The sequence below is a fragment of the Magnolia sinica genome, chromosome 1 (genome assembly GCF_029962835.1).
Source record: "Magnolia sinica isolate HGM2019 chromosome 1, MsV1, whole genome shotgun sequence".
In the NCBI taxonomy this organism is placed as follows: domain Eukaryota; kingdom Viridiplantae; phylum Streptophyta; class Magnoliopsida; order Magnoliales; family Magnoliaceae; genus Magnolia; species Magnolia sinica.
Window position 1 is genome coordinate 5,614,197 of NC_080573.1, and position 21,229 is coordinate 5,635,425.

Consider the following 21,229-nt stretch of genomic DNA (forward strand, 5'->3'; position numbering starts at 1 on the left):
ACAATAAACATGATTTGACAATCAAAACGAATGTAGGGTACTCAGCCACTTGTTCTTGCTCAACTTTCTTTTAATGAAGCAAGGTCCTACTTCCATGACTTAAGGGTAACAGTTAAGTTTGACCGCTGTGATTTTTAGTGTTCATCTATTTTGATAGATATCCACACCGTTCATTTGTTTTGACAGGTATCCACGCCGTTCATCTATTTTGATAGCTCCCCTAAAATGAGGCATGTCCAAATCTACGGTGGACCACACCACAGTAAACAATGGTTGTTGAATGGCTACCATTAAAAGTTTCATGGGGCCACCGAATGTTTATTGTTCGGCAATCCGATCCGACTTAGTTTTCCTAATTGAGTCGGACTCGGATCGGTTCACACCAACACATGTTCGGGTCGGACCGAGTTAGCTGACTCAGACTCGGTCCCGGTTCTGTCTGAGTTCGGGTTGAGCCATGTAAAATCCGGACCTGGTCGGGTTGGGCCAAATCCAAGTCGACTCGATCCGATGCCTAGCTCTAGGCACATGGTTCCGTGATCCAGACCATTGGGCCCCACCAATCGCGATGCCAACGTATTCTATCCTTCTACTTCGATTTCACATGAACTGTGCTGCATTTTCTTTCTTAACCGCCGCCTATGTACACTGTCCACTACTTGGAAGTGCTGGAATTTTTCCAGTTAGGGCAATATTTGGCGTATGGACCATCCATGGCGGATCCCATCATATCAACGGTTCAGATCTTACAATCATGGGCCGCAAATAGTAGAATGTGAAAACCCAAGTGTGTTGTCGATATCCCCGGATGAAGATAGTATGTACTACTAAGGAAAGTGGGCTCCACTTGTTTTAGCCATATATATATATATATATATAGATGGTGAAAGCATGTGGGACCCTCTTCCCCCACCCGTGTCCCAGTTCTTTCCTGTGTTTGTTTCACGGACGGAGAACGTTCGGAGCTGCTTAGAATCTGTTGTCGCGAAAATGACAAAATCAGGTAGGACGATTTGGAAGCGGATTGCGTATTGAGCTCCACCATGATTTATATACTTTATCTGCTCCATCCATCTATTTTAAGAGATAATTTTAGGGCTTGAACCAAAAAATGAGGCATATCCAATATTCAAATGGACCACATCACAGGAAACAGTTGAATTGAACATCTACCGTTGAAAATTTCTTTAGGGCAACAGAAGTTTTGGATCAAGCTTATAGTTTTTGTTTTCCCTTCATCCATGTGTTTATAATCTCATGAGCATTGTGGATGACAAATAAACATCACTGAGGATCCTTAGGAAGGTTTCAATGGTGGAAATCATTATCCCCACTGTTTCCGTTGGTATGATCCACTTGATCCTTAGATATGCTTCAATTTTGGGTTCAACCCCTTAAATTAGTTGGAAAAACGGATGGACGGCGTGGATAGACCACATACATTCAAGGTGGGCGGGCCCAACTGAGTTAATTCAGTACAATAAAAGCGTACTGAGTAACTCAGTACGCAATCCGATTTGGGACGATTTAAGGGTGCGGCTTCGGTGGATGCCCGGATCCACCTAGGTGGGTGGGACCACCGACTGTGGATGGAGCACACCGTGATGTATGTGACTACATCCACGCCGTCCATCCTTATTGAAAGCTCATTTTAGGGCATGATGCAAAAAAAGCAGATACAAATCTCAGATGGATGATAGTACAGGTAACAGTGGTCATTGACCATTACAACCATCTCGTGGGTCACAAAAGCTTTTGATCAAGATTATATTTGTGTGGTCTCTTCATTTAAGGTCTCTGTAACCTTATCAACAGGTTGGATGGCAAATAAACATTCCGGTTGAATCCATGAAGTTTTTAATGGTGGGGATTCAATCATGACTGTTTCCTGTGTGGTCCATCAAATATTTGGGTCAGCTTCATTTTTGGGATCATGTCTTAAAATGAACGGTCAAAATGATTGGACCGTGTAGATTTAAGGCACGTGCGTCACTGTGAGTCCCACTGTCAGGGGTCGCACCCACCTCGGATCCACCGAAGCCGCGCCCACGATTTAATTGAGGATAGATGGAAGAGTGGGACCCACAGAAGGTCACATGCTTATCACACGTGTCCCAGGGTGCGTTTTGAAACGCCACGCCTACACAGGGCCAGGCCGTGGCTGAGATGAACCGAGACGATTCTTAATCTGTTGAAGAGGACATTCACTGCACACGTGCCAACCTATATAACACGATGAGTTCTCATCCACCCATCAGCTGGGGCTCAACATGAAGAAGCATGGCCTGAAAATCAGGCTGGCTCACTCATAAATACCATACAAAATGGACCACTGATTCCTTCTTTCTTTCTTTTCTTTTTTCTTTTTTCAAAAGAATCTGCACCACACACTGTGGCCAACATGATCAATGGCTTGGATGTTCAATACGTGTGCCACATGAAGAAAGCCAGCTTAGAAGATGATGAAATTCAACCAAGTAGCAACAAAATCAAGTTACAATATCATCAAGCAAAATTTCAACAATACAAAGAAGCAGAGAAGATTATACGAGTGCTTACAGTTTGTAAGATGTGAGGCCCATGGTGCAGTGATCCACATCTACACCATTGGTCTTCTGGGCCCCACTGTAGAAGGACCTCGCCAATATCTCCTCTATATAATAATCCTAACCTTCCAATTTGGGCAGGTAGGCGGTTAATAATAGAAATACAGAAACAGGCCACACTGAACAAAGGCCCAATGTTAGTGGTCAGGAGCTTCGAACCTGGGAGACTTGCTCGGCCAATCAATCTACAGTGATTGATGGTTGTGTGGTGATGGGGCATCAGACCAACGGTCTGGATCAATGAACCAATCACCCCAATCGAACAAACTAATAACCAAAGGATGGTATTGCATATACCCTTGAATGGCGATTTTCAGTTATAGGAGAATCTGCTTTCCTTAACCACGCTTGCTGCCACAGAAGAAGGTATGTTGTAGGCGGGCGCCGTGCTTCCAACATGGTGAAAGGTTTCTGAAGGGGCCTGAAATAAAACCCAAGGAGTTTAGTTCAGATCTGCTGTGAGAAGGGGAGAGAAATTTATGGATCGTTCTACGTATCCCTGATTAGCAGGGGGCATTAGTCAGGTGATAATTGGCACATGCAAGGTGAGACAGTGGATCTGGACAGTCCATCTAATGCATCCCACCTGTTAAAAATCAAATGTATCGACTCACCCTAGTCATACGTACATTGGTGTTACAGACAGGGAAAAAATTGAAAATAAGTGATGGTCGACACCAGAGGTAATTCTGATCCTAGATCATTGAGATTTTGAACCATGAGCTGTGTATGGACAAGACCCACTGGATTGATGGTCTAGGTCCACCACCTCTCTCTCTCTCTCTCTCTCTCTATATATATATATATATATATATATATATATATATAAAGTAGATTGTACACTATGTTGCACATTGGATGTATTATACTATGTTTGGGCCAAGAGTTAGTACAGGATGTTTGGGTTTCCATTTTTTACAAGTGTGCCTACAGTTCGACCATTCAACTTTAAAATGATGGAGCTCAGCATAGACAGTTAAATGCACCGAAAATGACCCAGATTGGAAGATCCCAGCTATAGAATATTTGGTGTATGGGCCAACAACATCAAGTCAGGTAAAACCAATGGTTTGGATGACTGAATATCTGGCCACACCTGTACAAACTCAAAACCCCAAAGGTACTGTACAAACTGTTGGACATATGTTACCTCTTCTCTTTTTTGGGTTAGCTTGTTAGTACACACCCACGTCAGTACACACACTCCATGTTGGACATATGTTACTTAAATAACCTGAACATTGGCATATTGATAGTAATGTGGGCTATACATGCGTTAGAATTTCAGTTTGTGGAATTACAAGATCCTCAACACAGCGCTATGCACTGTATTTGCAGCTGTTCAGTTGTATGAGTAGGGGTCCATGATGAGTGATCCATACCATTGACCTGTTGAATCTCACTGTTGATGATCCATAGGATGATGTCATCTATAAGACAATCTTGACCTTTCATTTTGTGTGGCCTGCAAATATACAGCCAATACAGGAGCTAAAGAAAGGCTCAGGATTCGCTAGGATCCTCTCATCTAGGAGATTCTGAGGCATGGTCCATCCACAGTACGACAGCCCAGGCACTGTGCATATTGTCAGTTGAGGATCTTACAGTTGATCTTCCCATTGGGGGTGATGGGTCCTTTTATTCATCATTGTCCCTAAACCTCAGTGTGGAATTCCAAGATCAGAGCTACAGAAGTAAAGACAAGGATTCGAGTTTATTTTCACAAGTCCATTTTTCTAAATACGAAGCCAATATCACAAGACCAACCTGCAGTTTTAGCATACCAAGAAAATGGGAAAACTGAGTTTTGCATGGTTTGAACACTTGTGTTAAAATAAGCTAAAGGCCAAAGGAATTCAGTGTTTATGTTCTGATAGATTAGTTAGATTAGAGATAAGTCATAGGTAAATGTGTGAGATCTGGGCAGTTCATCAAGGTGGACATGTCTGTGTGTTGTGGCCCAAATCAGGCCAGCCAAATCATCAGGTAGCAACTTGTGCATGAAAAGAAATGAATGGTCGAAAGGAATTAACCAGCGTTCCCCAGTCGACCTACGCATGTGGGCTACCAGATGACAGGGTTATATTGGCACACATGGCAGAGTAGTATTCTGAAATCAACTACAGTGACTAGCAGCTCTTTAATAATAAACTATAGTTCTGGGGATGTTTCTTTTGTTTTCATGAAAGATCTTAGCCAAACATGTGCACTCAAGTGGGTGATATCTATTTGTTTGACAATAAATACCAGAGTGCATATTACCTAAGATACTCGGAATCATCCAAATAAGTGTTGTAGCCATATACAATGCTTCAGTATTAATTGTAGACGTTTGCTCATCCCACACATGCATGATGCAGCTCTCCTCTACATGTCCCCACACGTTCCAACCTGGCACATGTGCGAGGACTAAACCAGTCCATCAAGTGGGCCCAACTCTGTAGATGACATGGCCCAAGAATTAGCATTCTTCCTTATCAATTTGGGAGCACCAGTATGTTGAATCTGGACAATCAGCATGACTTTTTTATTGTCTGTTTCATATATCGTGGCCAACCTGATTAACCATCCTGATTCTTGGGCCAGAGCAACTACAATCTGGGACCCTCTGATGGACGCTTTCATCTTGCATGTGTGCCACATTGGCACATGTGGGAGGCACTTATGCGACTGTGCTAGACATGCGTGTGGGACAAGAAAAGATTTAAAAAAAAGTGATAAAACAAATGCAATTTCCTTTTTTCTTTTTTATTTTTTGAAACAGTAAATTTATTCCGAAAAGGCTAGGGGCTGAAAAAACAGAAAACAGAGAAACAAGAGAGAGAAAATGAAAAAACAAATTTTAGAGATTATCATTGTAAGTAGAGGACCATATTGAAAAAACAAATGCAATTTCGGCTTCCCAAAAGAAAGAAAACACATTTCCATGTGCTGAAGTACAGGATTCAGAGATTATCATTGTAAGCCTTCTAATTTTTTTTCAGGATTCAGAACTTGAATAATTTTTTTTAAAAAAGTGCATTTTCCACAATTTCCTAAATAAGGGTGGCTCAGCAGTCATCACCATACATGTGTACATCAATCCAGACCATCCAACCCCAAATTGCAGGTTACACTGTGGACGGAGCATATTATAAAATCACACACAGATGATTCTATCCATGCAATTAGTGGCCATCAAATAGATGGTTTAAAATAATAATAAAAAAAACAATTGTCCAAATTCAATGGATGATATCATATGGCCATCCACAGTGGGGTCCACAATTTGAATGTTCTGGATTGTCAAGTACGTATGCAACATATACAATGACATCACACCACCATTAGAAGTGAAGGAATAGTGAGGGAAGATCCACTGGTTAATCTTATAGCCTAAAACATCAAGATAGTAGAGGCACATGAGTTTCAACAGTCATGTACAAACACAATTGTACGAAAGTAGGTGAAAAAAATAACTGCTTACAAATTGCATACCTCAGCGCATGCCGAAGATCTCTTCGGGAGGATCGTAAACATGCCGATCTGGAAACATCTCCTCAAAATCTTGTTTGACTCTGTTTCTCAACAGCGGATGTGGGAGGAGCCCCTTTAACAAGATCCTGAATGGCAGTTCCTCTGGCGGGTCTGGCGATTTCTTCATATCCTCATAAATATTCATGGCATCAGCAGGTGAGCCATATTTCAAGAATCCCCTGATTACTTCAGCATATGTCTGAGAATCAGGAAACAGATCCTCTTTCCTCATACTCTCCCACACTTGCATTGCATCTTCCATACGTTTAGTCTTTGCTAATGCAATGATCAAATCCTTGTAGAGAAAGACATCAGGCTTATACCAATCTTCCTTTTGAATTACTCTAAACATCTGAAAACCCAAAAATTTGTTACTTGTTAATAAGATCAAGTCCGATTCTCTTAATCATCCCAAATACAATATAGCAAGAACTAGTCAAGAAACAAGGGTTTAATCAGGTGCTAGGCAAATTACCACAAATACAGTGCTACAGTACATGGATTTAAGTGGTTTGGAATGAATTACCACGGGATTGAAATTGGTGAGAATCACACCGTTTCGGTCCATATCGTTTCATTCCAGTAAGTTTTGCTCCCATGTTGTTCTGTTTATCTGTACCGTTTTGGACTAAAACCTATACGACTTGGATGATACCGAGTAATATTTGGATAATTTATAAATCATGTTGTACATACGCACATTTACCTCAAATCTAAACCACCCAAATACTGGGAGCCACTACAGATCACTCATATCCCTAAAATTGGGTTGATTGAACGTTCCAAATCCCTAATGAATAGACATTTGTTTGTTGAATTTGGACCACTGGCTACTTCTTGCTTTCAGCGTCATTTTTAGGTCATACTATTGATGGTTTTGGATTAAAGGAACATGCAATGTGTAAGTGGGGGGGTTGTACCGCTGGAATGTAGTAGTGGTACAACAGCCAGCATCCCATTATTCAGCATTATAGAATGGAAAAACTGAGCATTTGGGGCTGCCGCTCATGAAAGCCTGCAAGGAGACTATTCTGGGTGAATGTTACCTAAATCACCAAACCTCCTACATTTCTATCTGAACGTACGACTAGATTATGGGTCATCTACTATCCACATTGTTATTTTTACCCAACCAAAATCATGGTTCTCTTTTAGTGTTCATTACATCATAACTTAAATTTATATTTTAGAATGCAAATACTTTGATTTATGCAATAGCATGCATATAGTATAAAATATTGTACTACACATGCATGAATTATAATAATAACATTCATCATTGCATATATAAATCATATTAACTTGTACATGAAACTATATTGCAAATACTTAGTGGAAATACTAAGGGACCTATATGATCCAACACCTATCATACAGCATGTTGAAGGAAGTAGCGTACCAGATAATGGTTCCTGTACCATGTGCTGGAGCAATCCACAATTCAGGCAACGTTGTTCGAGGTTGTACCTCAAGAGAGCAGGCATTATAACCAACTCGGCCATTCCTTAGGGTGGATTTGGAAGTTGCCGCATTTAATAGATCCAAGTCAGAGATGGACAATAATAGAAACTTGGGAAGGAGAGAACGAAACCTTGAACACTAACCTAGATCCCTGAATTCCAACCTAATATCCTCCAGAAGAACTTAAATCAGGAAAACAAACAAGATGTGCAAAGAGGAAATATACAACTATCAGCCAAACTAGAAGTGTTTTAGGTTGGGCCATAGTAAGGTTGTGCCAGCATCACTCCATATGGGCGGGACCCACTTTGAAACCAGACCTTAAGCACAGACCAAAGGATCTGAAATTTTCAAAAAGTAAGTATCGATTGAAAAGGCACGGCTCGACCTCCAAGATGATCCTTGAAAAAAAATATAAAAAGAAAGAAAAAGAAGAAGAAAAGGGGGAAAATTTTTTAAGGAGAACAAAAAGAAGAAACTGGAAGAAAAACACCTGAACTAAAAGTCAACCTTCACTTGAAAAAAGAACCTTGGAATAAAAATCCAAAATCAATTCCCCTTCCATAATATTTGTACAATCTTTAAAACCAGAAAATTAATAATCTTTTTTATCAAGAAAAAGTAGTAATTTATACTTTTTCCTTTTTCTTTTTCTTTTTCTTTTCTTCTTCTTCTTCTTCTTCTTCTTCTTCTTCTTCTTTTTTTTTTTTGAAAGGTAAAACTAATAATTCATTCATAAAGCCATTTGACCAGTTTGATGAGAAAACAAATGTCAAGGATATGTTTGGGTGTACAATTTGATTCATATTGTGATGATTAAGCTGCAATGAAGTGGAAGTCAATATGTTCAAAAAAAAAAAAAAAAGTGGGTGTCAATTGCCATGACATATTTATGAGTAGGAATGCTAGTTATATTGCAATTAATTTTGTTTCAATTCCAAGTTAAAATGAACAAAATCAGAGATTGGGTCATCTATTCACTTGAAAGGACTAACCTAACTTTAACATTAAACTTTGTTGTGGCTCATTTCTCGGTCTAGGTCAATTTTGCATCCAAATACATTACGGTATAAGCTAAAAAGACAAACCAAGAGATTAAACATCAAATTTACTTTTGTCAAAAAAAAAAAAACAAAAACAAAAACAAAAATGTAGCACGGTCCACCCTTTTGTGCTATCTATATTAAGGTTCAAAATACCATCTGGATATATCATCTTGTTGTATGAATTTATTGTGATACAATCCCAATATCATACCAATATTTTTTATATTCTGAATCTTGGTATGATATTGAATTCCATTAAAAGCATCTGAGGAATATATCGATGCATTCTGGTGCATAGCATTTGTATCAGAATGCACCAACTCATTCTGATATGATGCATTTTTATAGGGACATATTGTAAATACAAACAGTTAAAAATGATGCCTTATGGCACAAATCCAAATTCAAATACAGACGTTGCATTGCATCAGAGGATGAATTTATCATAATACATTCATGATACAAAAGGAGCATTCTGATATTTTGAACCCTGATATAAAATATAAAATAAAAACCCAACAATCTATTGAGGAAAGGATGGAGTAGAGTGATTGTTCCCCACCATTTTCTCAGCTTCCACCTTACACATTGCATCCATGTACAGAATTCATAGACCATCCAAATCATGGGCCCACGACATGGATGGATCATGGACCGGAAACAACACCGATCAGACAATCTTAACTACCTGATTTGGCCAATTGAGATTTGCACGGATAACAATTTAGTTTAACCGTCCATTAGATAGTAACCAATTTGATGGCTAGGATCATTCCATCATTGAGATTTCGAAGCTAGACTCCATCCACAATAGGCTCCATGAATTTCTCCATGAAGACCGTAGTACATGTATTCCACTAGCTTAACGGATAAATCACCGCCATTGAATACCACAGGCCCACAAGCAAATAGTCTCTTTATTTCAAAAACCCAATTCCAGAAATTGCAAAAAACAAATAAATAAATGAAATCAGAAACATCTCAGAAAATGCATCAGAACGAAAAGTTCGAACATCAAAATCCTACCTTGAGCGCCAACATCACCTCCTCCTGCCTTTCAAACTCATTCAAGACAGCAATCATGTCCATCTTCAGCAGCCTCTTGACGTGAGATTTCACGAACTTCTCGAGCTTTTCTTCATCGTCTTTGAATCTCTTCAAGCCCAAAATCACGAACAAAGCTTCCTTTCCTATCATCTTCTTTCCTTTCCAAAGCGGCCCCCTCGGCCTCCCATCGTGATAGAAACGCCTGAAATCGGATGTGGGTCCATTTGGATGGATTTCGTGATTTGGGCATTGAGATTTGATGGGATTGGATGGAGAATGTGATATCAGGGATTGGAGGATTGATGGAGAGAAAATGGGGATTTTTGATCGAGTGAAGAAGGCTCGAATCGCCATTGAAGGCGTGAGAATAGAAGCATTTCCACTGCTAAAACCCTCTCTTCTGTCCCTAAAACCCGGGAGCGGATTAGGTGTTATGCGGGTAACACCTTAGTGGGTGTTACTGTGGGGCCCACCTTGATGGTTTTATGTATATCCACTCCGTACATACGTTTTCTCATAAAATATTAGGATGTCACATAAAAAATGAAAAAAATATAATACTTATATGGACCACACCAAATAAAACATTTTTGATTGAACGTCCACCATTAAAAACTTCCTAAGGCTTACCGTTATGTTTACTTTCCCTCCAACATGTTGACAAGGTGAAGCAGATCTGTATGAAGGAAAATTAAAAATATCAACTTGATCCAAAACATTTGTGGCCCACAAAAAGATTTTAATGGTCATTCGCCGCTGTTTCCAGTGGTGTTGTCCACCTTAGATTTGGATCTGGTTAAATTTTTATATCACTCACTAGAATGATCTGAAAAAACAGATGGACGGTATGGATATACAAAAAATTCATCAATATGATCCCAACACGGTAAGGGTAACAACTAATCCGTTCCCACTAAAACCCTCTACCATCTTGCGCGCGGATTCGGTGAGGGCAGGGTAATCGCTGGGTGAGACCCTGACTGTGGGGCCCACCTTCATGTATCTGTTATATATCCACACCGTACATCCGTTTATACAGATCATTTTAGGGCATGAGTCCAAAAATGAAGTAGATCCAAATCTAAGGTGGACCACACCACAAAAAACAGTGGTAATTGAACGACCACCATTAAAAATTTCTTGGGCCCACCGTAATGTTTATTTTCCATCCAATCCAACCCGTTGATAAGTTCACACCGGCCTGGATGAAGGGAAAACACAGTTATCAGCTTGGATCGCGCTCACAACAAGGTTGACGATGGGTAGGGTACCTGACCAGAGCCACCATTGGGCTGGGCTTGGACCCACTTAGCTTGGCTTGTGGCTAGGTTAGGCCGACATGCATGTGATGTAAGGCTGTCAACGAGCAGGGCCTGGGGTAGGTTTTGGCCCCGATTTTGAACTGTTTCGGGCCGGGCCATCAGGCAGAGCTGGTTTAAAATTCTGATTTTTCAGGCCTGAGCCCAGCCCATTGACACCACTACATGCATGACCTGATCAATGTTTGGGTTAGGCACCTGCTCAGGTCACTTTAGCTTGTCCAATCCCAGCCCAACATTATATTATGTCTTTATTAGGTAATCTATCCATCTTGAATATAGACTGTTGATTTCATTCCTCTAAATTATCTAATATTTTGTGCACGTGTGGTCCACATGAACAATTGATAGATTATAGATTAGGAACAAGGAGTGGATTAGGCGTTACCCTTACCATAGAGCCCACCTTGATGTTTTGTTGTATATTCATGTCTTCGAATTGTTTCTCCAGTCTATTTGAGGATGTGGTCTCAAATATTAAGTAGATCCAAATCTCAGGTGGACCAAACCACAGGAAAAAGTGTTGATTGAGTGCCTTACCATTAACAATTTCAATGACCCATTGTAAGAATTTCTTAATATTTATTTGCCATCCAACCCGTTAATAGTATCAAGAAGATCTGGATGAAGGGAAAATACTGAGATCAGCTTAATCCAAAAATTATGTGGCCACAAAAAGTTTTTAATGATTATTCATGACTGTTTCTAGTGGTATGGTTCACTTGAGATTTGAATTTTCTTAATGTTTGGGATTGCATCCTAAAATAAGATTAAAAAAAATGGATGGATGGTGGGGATATACAACAAATGCATCAAGGTGGGCCCACACAGCAAGGGTAACAGGTTATCCTCGCTTGGGAACATTCAAGTGGAAAATAGAAAGTTTACCAAGTTTTTTCGGGCCAGGTCGAGTTGGATTTGACTCAACCAATCTTTTCAAGCTTGGAATTGGCCCATTGTGGTAGGCCCATCTTGGGTTTTGGTCTTAAGTGTCATGCCTAGCCCAAGCCTAACATGGCCCAGCCCATTGCCTCCCCTAATGGATAGGGCTGCTTTTGCACTTCATTGCTCAGCAACCCATGTGCCTTTCTTTTAAGAATTCAAATCCTCAGCTTATCACAAGCAGAAAAATCTTATTTTTATGTATTGTGATTGGTACAGATCATGATTGACATTGTTAGCATTGTTGCATTAAATGCAGTGTGTAATGATGTGGCCCAATAAAATTGCATTAACCAGGATTTTCTAGCATATAGCAAGCAGAGGATCCGGATTCTTCTTTTAAGCAGTGGATTCATGCACTTGCTCTAAGAATGCATGTGTGTCAATCCACAATGTGGAAATTGTGGCCCTTTAAAGATGGATCATAAATCCAATTTATAGTAATTGGACAACCAAAAGTCCAGTAGGTGCCCATAATTTAATGGGTGGCCAAAGCATAATGGTTGGCAAAAGTATATGGCATTTCCGGACATTCCATGTCATTTTGGCACACGTCACATGTATATGCGATCAAGACCGTTAAGTTGGTATTTCCAATATTGAGTCATCCATGGTCCAAAAATCACAATGTTTGTGTGACTGAAATCCTTTAATCATTAACATATAAGCGAACATTAGAAGACAGAAACCAGCAATGACTCCACTCATTTGTTAGATTATGAATGTCAAACTCGTTAAGATGGAGCCCATAGATGTCTGGTTGGGTCGTCATTGACATATTCCAAGCATGCAATATGGAGAAACAAAAATGCATGCCCACGTAGCGAGTGCCTGGATGGAAGAGGAGATTGTTTTCTATTCAAAAATAGTCCTTAAATTCATAAGAGAATTTTTTAAAAATAATATTATTAATTGAAGTTTATTTACAAAGCCCTTCTATTTGTAACATTTCTAAAATAGTAAAGTTTTCTAAAATAATAAACAAATTCTAAACAAATTTGACTTTTTTTTCCTTCCATCATCTAAAAAAGGATTGGAAGTGGGCTCTGCAAACAATAAAATATTTTAAAATACAAAAATCAAAAGTCACTAAAATATGTTAAATTTTTTAACTTAAAATCTAAAAATAATCTCTTAAACAAGTTGTTTTAAAAAAGTACAGGCATTGCTAGCATATAGAGTTCATTGATGGCTTTCCAACAATATATTATATATGTAAAACAGATGACTAATTAGAAAAGTTATGACCATTGGAAGTTATAATCGTATTTAAGTTGTTTTTATCTAATCAAGGCATCTCAGAACTAAATTTGTGTGATCCTGATTCTTTATCGAGTCATCCTTTCCTCATCTTACATCAGTCTCCTATATTATTGTGCATGTGAATGGATGAATGCAACCCCTATTATACATTTCACCAAGTACCTTAAAATGAAGGTTTGTTCAATAAACATTGTGATTAATTTAGAATTAAACAATGTTAGTATTGTGTTAATAGGGGACGCTTAGGTGATACAAGAGAAATTTTGTATTAAAAAGAGAAGAAAAAAAAAAAAGAAAAGGAAAAAGACTTTTGCTAAAATAAATCTCGATGATTGCAATATGATATGTCGTGACTTTAGCCTTTGAATCAAAGTTATCTTCCAATGATCCCAGCCGTTTATGATAAATATCACTTCATATGGTGGAAAAATTATAAATGATAGCTCACAATTGAATTATTTTAATTTTTGATAATATGACTCTTTTCCTTTAAACATGACCATAACCTTTTTATAATCAATAGGTTGGGATATTCAAATTGAAATTTTTTTAGGGCATCTCCTATCTAAGGAAAGTTTATCAAATAAACTATTCAAATCATTGAAAAGGCCCAAATCCAGTTGTTAGATTCTCAATGCATCTTATTATAGTACATAAAAATAAATTCGAGCAAACCTCTAGGAAGAATTGCTTACATATCAGTACTCGAGGCTTTATTTGAGTTATGTTAAATGCATTGACTAAATGGCATAGCTAATTAATTTTTTAATTGATCTGATTCTTTGACCTTTGATATGCCTTGACAGGCACAAACCCATAACACCATGAAGATTGAACTAAGTTTATTGATAAAGATAGACAGGGTAAGTTTTTGAGTAGCAACATTTTCCAGGCATCTATGGAACAAAATCAAATTTTGAAGAGGTTGTTGCAAATTCTCACACCAATGCTACATTATTTGCAATCCACACATAAAAATATATGGTTTGCAAATAACTACATTGATAATTCATCATTACCGCAAATACCTACATTTCATTAGTTTTTCTTAACTTTAGAGATAACCATTACAAAATGAAGAAGACGCCCATATGAAAAATACTACAAAGTTCATCTCTATGAGAAGAGCATAAACCCTTTAATTTTCTTAGAACATGGCATATAATAATTTTAATGGAGATTTTCTTTTTGAGATGCACATAGATAAAGAGAGTGAGAAGTTCCAAACTAAGGCATCTTCGTCATTTTTTAAAAATATGCCAAAAAAGTTAATAGTTATTCAAAAAATTTACTAAAAGTAGATGACTGCAATAACCATGAATTTAATTAGTTATTTACAAACTTATTATTTAAGTGATTATTTGCAAATGGGGCCATATCAATCATTTTGGTCTAAAACAACCCTACTCAGGCTTGGCACTCTAATACATGATGATGATCAAACTGCCCCTCTAGTTAGAATTTCCACATTCAACATGGATTGAGAATTTCTATCAACCGTTGTGCCATTACAGAAGTGCTACAGTCCTCGGTGTCATGATATACCATTGAATGGTGAAATGAGCCATATCTCACCACCTATGATGTATTATCAGCTTGAGGAATCCACAGCCCCTAGCTCCCCTTGGATTTACTGTTTGACAACTTTAATTTTGAGACATGTGGATCACCTAATCCTGCCTTATTGTATATCAAACAAAGCATGCCTTACTGGCTATAAAGTCCCACCAATCGTGATTTCATGTTACATCCAAACACATATTGAACTAATTATAGTTATTTAATTGGACAATGTGTCCCAAACGCAAGCTACAAGTAGCTTATTTCACCATGATGGGAGGACTTGAGTATAAACAATGGAAAGTTATTAGACACAAGGGAGTTATATGATATGTGTGGCCTAAATCTTTGTATGGTTTACATAAATTTTCAATTTCAACAAGTATGTCCATGGTTTGGTAACCCAGAAATTAGTTTATTTTGTTCCAACATGGATGACTATATCTTAAAAATCTCTTCAACAGGACAATATATAATTTTCTATTTACAGCCTACATGTAGACCATTAACAAAAGAAGTACAACAAAGGTCAAAATTCTAATGAAAATGACCTAGATATTGTGATCTTCCAATTTGGGAGATTTTTAGGGCATGCCTCATCCATGTAGGATTCAAAAGACCAATATTTTAGATCATAGAACCATGGTTTTACCATTCACTGAAAGTAAAACTCATGTATGCTATGCGAAGCATCGTCACACATATTACCGTGATTTTTAAAATCTCACCATTTTTCTGGGTGAAAAATTGATGAAATGATATATATAAATATACACACATACATACATATATAGATATATAAAATTTTCAAGCTAGTACTTTGAGATTTTATAATCTTAGCATGTTTTATTTTTATTTTTTATAAATTGATTAGAAGTATATAAAAAAATCAACTTATACCATTGCATATTTGAAAATTTAAAACCATTCATTAATTTACAACAAAAAAATTTGCAATTTTTATTTTTAGCAATTTTTTTCCTTTGTTACACGAGAAAAACATATATATCATGAGAGAAATTGTCGAGAACAAGATTTGTCACTATGGTGAAAAGATGGTAAAAATGTATCACATAAGTATTCATAAACCATACCTAAAGAAATTAAAATAAAGCCCAAAGGACCATCAAGACATACAAAAACCAAAATATCTTTGTTCCATTTCAAAAGGATTGTTCCCAACAAAATGGCAAACCAAAATGTAGACCATTAAACCATGTTGTCAAAATTGAAGGCATGAGTCTACCATGACTTGGAAAATATTGCAAAAACTCTCACATGGAATTTTATAATATATCAATAATACGCTGACAATCTTAGATAATAAATTCTCCGACATAACTAACTTGGTCGTGATAGATGATTTCCCAACTTTTGTTCCCATGGATAACTTATGGGCTGTTATATCAATCTTATGGGTAAAAATAGTACTTAATTCTTAATTAATAAAAATATAATAAATTGAAAGATATATAGGAAGGGAGATGTATAAAAATGGTAGCAATGACAGCTTTCTTCATTAGCCTAATTGTATGTAACCATTTGCATGAGGCATTCCTTCACTTGTTCTGCTTTTAATATTTCCAATTCTCTCCCCTGCAATCATGTGAAAAATAGGATAAATAAAATAAATTTCGATGATGATAATTGCTTTTAAGATCCAAGCATGGCTCGGTATCCCGTTGGAGATTGCATCAAACGATTCCCGCATTTAACAATGCATGCTATGAATTGTGAAGTTTGGACATGAACATTTTAGGTGATTTTGGTACTGATATTGGCGGTCCATTTATAATGCACCTGATATTTTTTAAACCATGATTTTGAATCAAGAATCATAGATGAGCTCAATGAATATTAAAATCCAATTAAAAAAACATGAGTAATAACATGAAGTGTTTGAGGTTATTCTTACCTGTACAGAAATTGTATTCAAAACAACACCTTTGAATGTAGTAGCATTGATGCTTGTCACCTCTAAGCCAAGATAAGCCAATTTCTCCATCAGTTTTGTAAACCCACCTTGCCTTTCCTCACATACTATCTTTATGTTGAACTTATTAAGATCTATGGTACTCACCACAACCTCTACCTATATGTAATTAGGAATGAAAATTTAAAATCAAACTCTTATAAGAATGCTTATAAAAAATTAGTACATAAACTCGGTTTATATGCCATCTCTACCATCTACTTGATGGAAACCACCAGATTAACCACGGCCTAAGGGAGTGTTTGGGTGACACTAAAATGGTGTTTCAATGCATTTTTCTCTTGATCACTATGTGATCACTTGTCGGAAGTATGTGCCATAGCCCAAATAATCATGCTAATTTGGTAATTAGGTAGACTAACATATGTATTACAATAGTGGCAAGTTAAAGAATTCCACATTCGAAAAACCGTATTTAGCCCTCATAATGATTTGATTGACCTGATTTTCAAGCCATGGCACATAGATGGTGTTGCCCACTCAATGAGTGGCCAAGATCATGCACATACATGCTACATTGGCACGTGCAAGGCAACATTGTAAGTAGGCCTTTTAGGTATGATCCCTCAGTCATGTTAATGAGAAAAACCAAAAAAATAAAAAATTAAAAATCATCCACCATCTCAAGATAGATGGCATGCCTTGCATTTTTCGGTCATTTGCACCGACTCCTCCAAGCAGCTTGTGCTTGCGACAATCGTTGGTTTATCTCTCTCTTCGTTGGTAATTTCCACAAGCTCATTTTGGAGACTCTCCACTTCCATCTTTAGCGCCTTAATGTAATCATATGCGTCGTCAATGATAGTTGCTTTATTCATCTAATATGAGAGAAAAGACTAATAAGAAACAATTGAGTTTGAATACAAAAATCAATAATCTAAGGGTGTGTTTGGGTGGACAGCTGAAATTTATCATGAACGTTATGTTCATTCAAGGGACATTACCAAATCGTAATGCTTTCCAGAACTAATAAGGAAGAAGTAGCCCTCAAATTGCCATTATGTTAGTTTTAAGACCAACTTGAAAGGAACCTAATGGCAATGACAACCCAAGTCATGAATGGTAAAAGAAGGTTCTTGCAATTCAACAATATCTGATTCACCAAATTACTAGTTATTGCTATTTAATTCGATAGTGCATCCAAACGCAACATAAGAAAACCCAAAAAGTAAAAGGTCTTTTTATAAGGAAACATAGAAGCTAGGCTAATAAAAACAACAAAATGCCCCCCAAAAAAAAGAAGAGAGAGTAACGTTTACTAGCAAAACTAGACGCTTGTTTGGCTGCCACTTAAAAAAGAGTCTAATTTCAGTTGATGATAATTATACATTAGAGATTTCTTTCCGGAAAGGATTAAAATATTCTCAATAACCAACAATCACGATCTCTAAAATATTATGATTAACTAAAATGAAATGAACTCATTTTTTAAGTGGCACACAAGCAAACGGGCTGGAAAGCTAAGCTAACATAAGAGAATCATTAGTGTTAGAGAACCCATAAAATATTGATTTTAATAAGAAAAAACAAGCTAAGATAATAAAATCATTAACGTGGGAAAAGACCCAAATGGGAAATGAAATTCATGGGTTTGCCTTTGTAATGTTTGGGACCAATGCACGTAGAGCATAGAGCCTTGAATTGAGCTTATTCCTTCTATTCCTCTCAGCTACCAGGTTCTTGGACTTGTACTGGACCTTTGGCTCGGCACCATATTCCATCCTGTCCTGACTACCCAACTTGGAATTGCATTTGAATTTGCGCCAAAACCTGATATTTATGTAGGAGGAACGTTCACATCCAGCCGGTTGGATGTTAACTTAACGTCCAACCGGCTGATGACTCCCAACCTTTCATGTTTGTGTAAAATCCAATCCATCTAATAGGTTGGCCCCACCAAAAGGATCATCCAGTGTGAAAAAAATCCACACATTCTACTATCTAGATGGGGGTATGCCATGGAAAACAATGATAACCATAGATATAATAAAGAAATGTTGGTGTGGCCCAGTAAATAGGCAGATTAGTCTGATTTTTTCCTAAGGTGATCTTTGTATTGGTGTCAACATTTTGGACAGGTTGGATTTATCACTAACATGACATGTTGAAAATTATCAGCTGATTGGATGGTAAACAAGCAGTCCAACAGGTTGGATGTGAGCATGAGATTCTCTTAGTAGGATTGGTTGGTTTGGCCGTACACAGGAGTGCAGAGAAGCATGAGGGTGTTGTGCCTTGGAGCGTGAATTTTATGGGAACGGATTGGCTACTCCCCCTGACACCAGCCCTGTGGCTGGTGTTCGGTGGTCTGTGGGCCCCACCATGATGTATGTGTTTCATCCATTCCGTTCATCCATTTTTAAAGATCATTTTAGGGCTTCATCCTAAAAATAAGAGGGATATAAATCTTAGGTGGACCACACCACAGGAAAACAATAGTGATTGGATATCCATCATTTAAATCCTCCTAAGGCCCACTGTACTGTTTATCTGACATCCAATCTGTTGATTAGGTCATAAAGACCCAGATGAAGGGAAAAAACAAAGATCAGCTTGATCCAATACTTTTATGGCCCCCAAAAAGTTTTTAATGGTCGACGTTCATTCAACACTGTTTCCTGTAATGTGGTCCACTTGAGATTGGGATATATCTCATTTTTTGTGTAATATCATAAAATGATCTATAAAAATAGATGGACGGCATGGATGAAACACATACATCATGGTGGGGCCCACAGACCACCGAACACCAGCCATTGGCTGGTGGCAGGGGAGTAGCCAATCCGTTTCCGAATTTTATGGGTAGCCTTGGAGTGAGGATGAAGTGGGGCCCTGGTGCAGCGATCTGGACAATTGATATGGTGGGCCCCACATTGGATGGACAGTGCAGAGAAGTTCCCCCATATTGGAATTTGCAAGATCCTAACAAAACTGTCGCCTTTTTTCTAGGTTGAATTTGAACCGTCGATAATTTTGGGGCATGAATCATCCATTGTAGGGTACGATTGGATCATTGGTCTGGATCACCGAATCATGGGTCCTTCAAGTACAAACCAGTGGCATGAGGATGCTAAACGCCTCCTCTGTTGGGAGGATCATATGATCCCTCTGGAGCTGGTACTTTTGCAGCTTGTATTATCAGACGGAAAGTACAGATTGTTAGAAAGATACGTGCGGAGTTATTTAATACTCCGGCTGCCAATGACGCTTGATATACATGTTCTTGGAAATACTGGTTAAAATTTCAAAGTCAATTAGGCTAAATTGTGGAGCCCATTGCTGCTTAGCTGCAGTCCAAAAATAAGATTGGCTAAACAATTCTAACTATTGATTGGTGGACACTTGTTTTGTTGAAATATAGTATCATGTGATTTTTTTTTATATGGCTAAGTAGTAGACCACCCTATGGGTTTCAAGTACCAATGTGGTGTGTGTGAGTGTGAGGGTATGTAAACAAAAGGATCATTAGACATTTTTTTAGTTTTAACTGATTAATAAATGTCCACTAATCCGATGGTAGGATGATCAAATACCCCTAATTTTTAGCTCGCAATGCATATAAACAGGTGGTCATAATTTAGACAGTTTAATTTGAGTTACTGCTAGTATGTAATTTTAAAAGTAATTTATAAGGCATGCGTATCATCATCTTTTGTTGCTTGAGGAGCAAGGTTCTTCTTTGAATTTTTACCCTGAGTATATCCATTGTTTAGTGGTAGCTTAGCTATAGTATTGCTTTTCAAAACATTAATATATATATATATATATATATATATATATATATATATATATATATATATATATATATATATATATACACACTAAAGTATATAATAATGTACACTTTTTCTCATACAAAAATGCTCATAATTATTGTTTTCAATTTTCTATGCACTTCTACTTTTTTTTTTTATTATTCCCTAACAGATTGTCAGTAGAAACTTTCATTCTAGAAAAATGATTTTTTTTTTTCTTCTTACCTATTATGTTGAATTAAGCTTGTTTCCGGAATAAAGTGAGAGAAAATTAGATGCAAAATAATTACAAACATTTCACTGTTAAAAAATGTGCTATACTTTTTTTTATAAGATTTTGCTTAGCTGGATCTTTTGCTTTAAAAAATAGATAGACGGAAAGATAATAAAGAAAAAAAGAGAGTCAACTTTTAGAAAACAGATTTCTAAATTGGTCTACTTAGAAGAAATTGACAAAAAATAGGAGAGAAATAAAAGAGTCAACTTTAAAAAGATATGTTATTTTTCTTTCTTTAAAGCATTGGGCTTAAATTAATGTTTTGTCATGTCACGTCCCAAATTCAGAAATCGGGCTCATAAAATTTACGATTGTCGAATTCGGTGCCGACAGCCTCCGTAGTACCCCATTCTCGGCTTCTAGCATCCATACACCAAATTCCGATCCTGGGATCTTACAAGGAGGACTTTTTCTTTCCAATGTACATTTAGCTCGTAATAAGCA

The 21,229-nt window shown here is 37.4% G+C and overlaps 2 protein-coding genes across 2 annotated transcripts; both read right to left on the reverse strand.

Moving 5' to 3' along the window:
- Positions 1-2,438: 2,438 nt before the first annotated feature.
- On the reverse strand, positions 2,439-10,092 carry LOC131237596 (protein THYLAKOID ASSEMBLY 8-like, chloroplastic). Its single transcript, XM_058235456.1, has 3 exons — positions 9,656-10,092; positions 6,084-6,474; positions 2,439-3,027 (listed from the first exon to the last, which is right to left on the reverse strand). Exons 1-2 carry the CDS (start codon positions 10,028-10,030, stop codon positions 6,085-6,087), a joined length of 765 nt encoding a protein of 254 aa, XP_058091439.1. The 5' UTR covers positions 10,031-10,092; the 3' UTR covers positions 2,439-3,027; position 6,084.
- A 5,951-nt stretch (positions 10,093-16,043) lies between these two features.
- LOC131246047 (transcription factor ABORTED MICROSPORES-like) lies at positions 16,044-17,991 on the reverse strand. The gene is made up of 3 exons (XM_058246241.1): positions 17,395-17,991; positions 16,676-16,852; positions 16,044-16,356 (listed from the first exon to the last, which is right to left on the reverse strand). The coding sequence occupies exons 1-3, from the start codon at positions 17,569-17,571 to the stop codon at positions 16,285-16,287; spliced, it is 426 nt and encodes a 141-aa protein (XP_058102224.1). The 5' UTR covers positions 17,572-17,991; the 3' UTR covers positions 16,044-16,284.
- Between the last annotated feature and the right edge of the window lie 3,238 nt (positions 17,992-21,229).

What these genes read in the sequence shown, in the direction of transcription:
- LOC131237596 (XM_058235456.1), bottom strand. Translation starts at nt 10,030, where the DNA reads ATGGCGATTCGAGCCTTCTTCACTCGATCAAAAATCCCCATTTTCTCT. An exon ending in AGGTGATGTTGGCGCTCAAG is followed by an intron (nt 6,475 to 9,655) that starts GTAGGATTTTGA and finishes TTGGGTTTTCAG; the next exon opens with ATGTTTAGAGTAATTCAAAA.
- LOC131246047 (XM_058246241.1), bottom strand. Translation starts at nt 17,571, where the DNA reads ATGAATAAAGCAACTATCATTGACGACGCATATGATTACATTAAGGCG. An exon ending in AAATGACCGAAAAATGCAAG is followed by an intron (nt 16,853 to 17,394) that starts GCATGCCATCTA and finishes AATTACATATAG; the next exon opens with GTAGAGGTTGTGGTGAGTAC. An exon ending in TGAATACAATTTCTGTACAG is followed by an intron (nt 16,357 to 16,675) that starts GTAAGAATAACC and finishes ACATGATTGCAG; the next exon opens with GGGAGAGAATTGGAAATATT.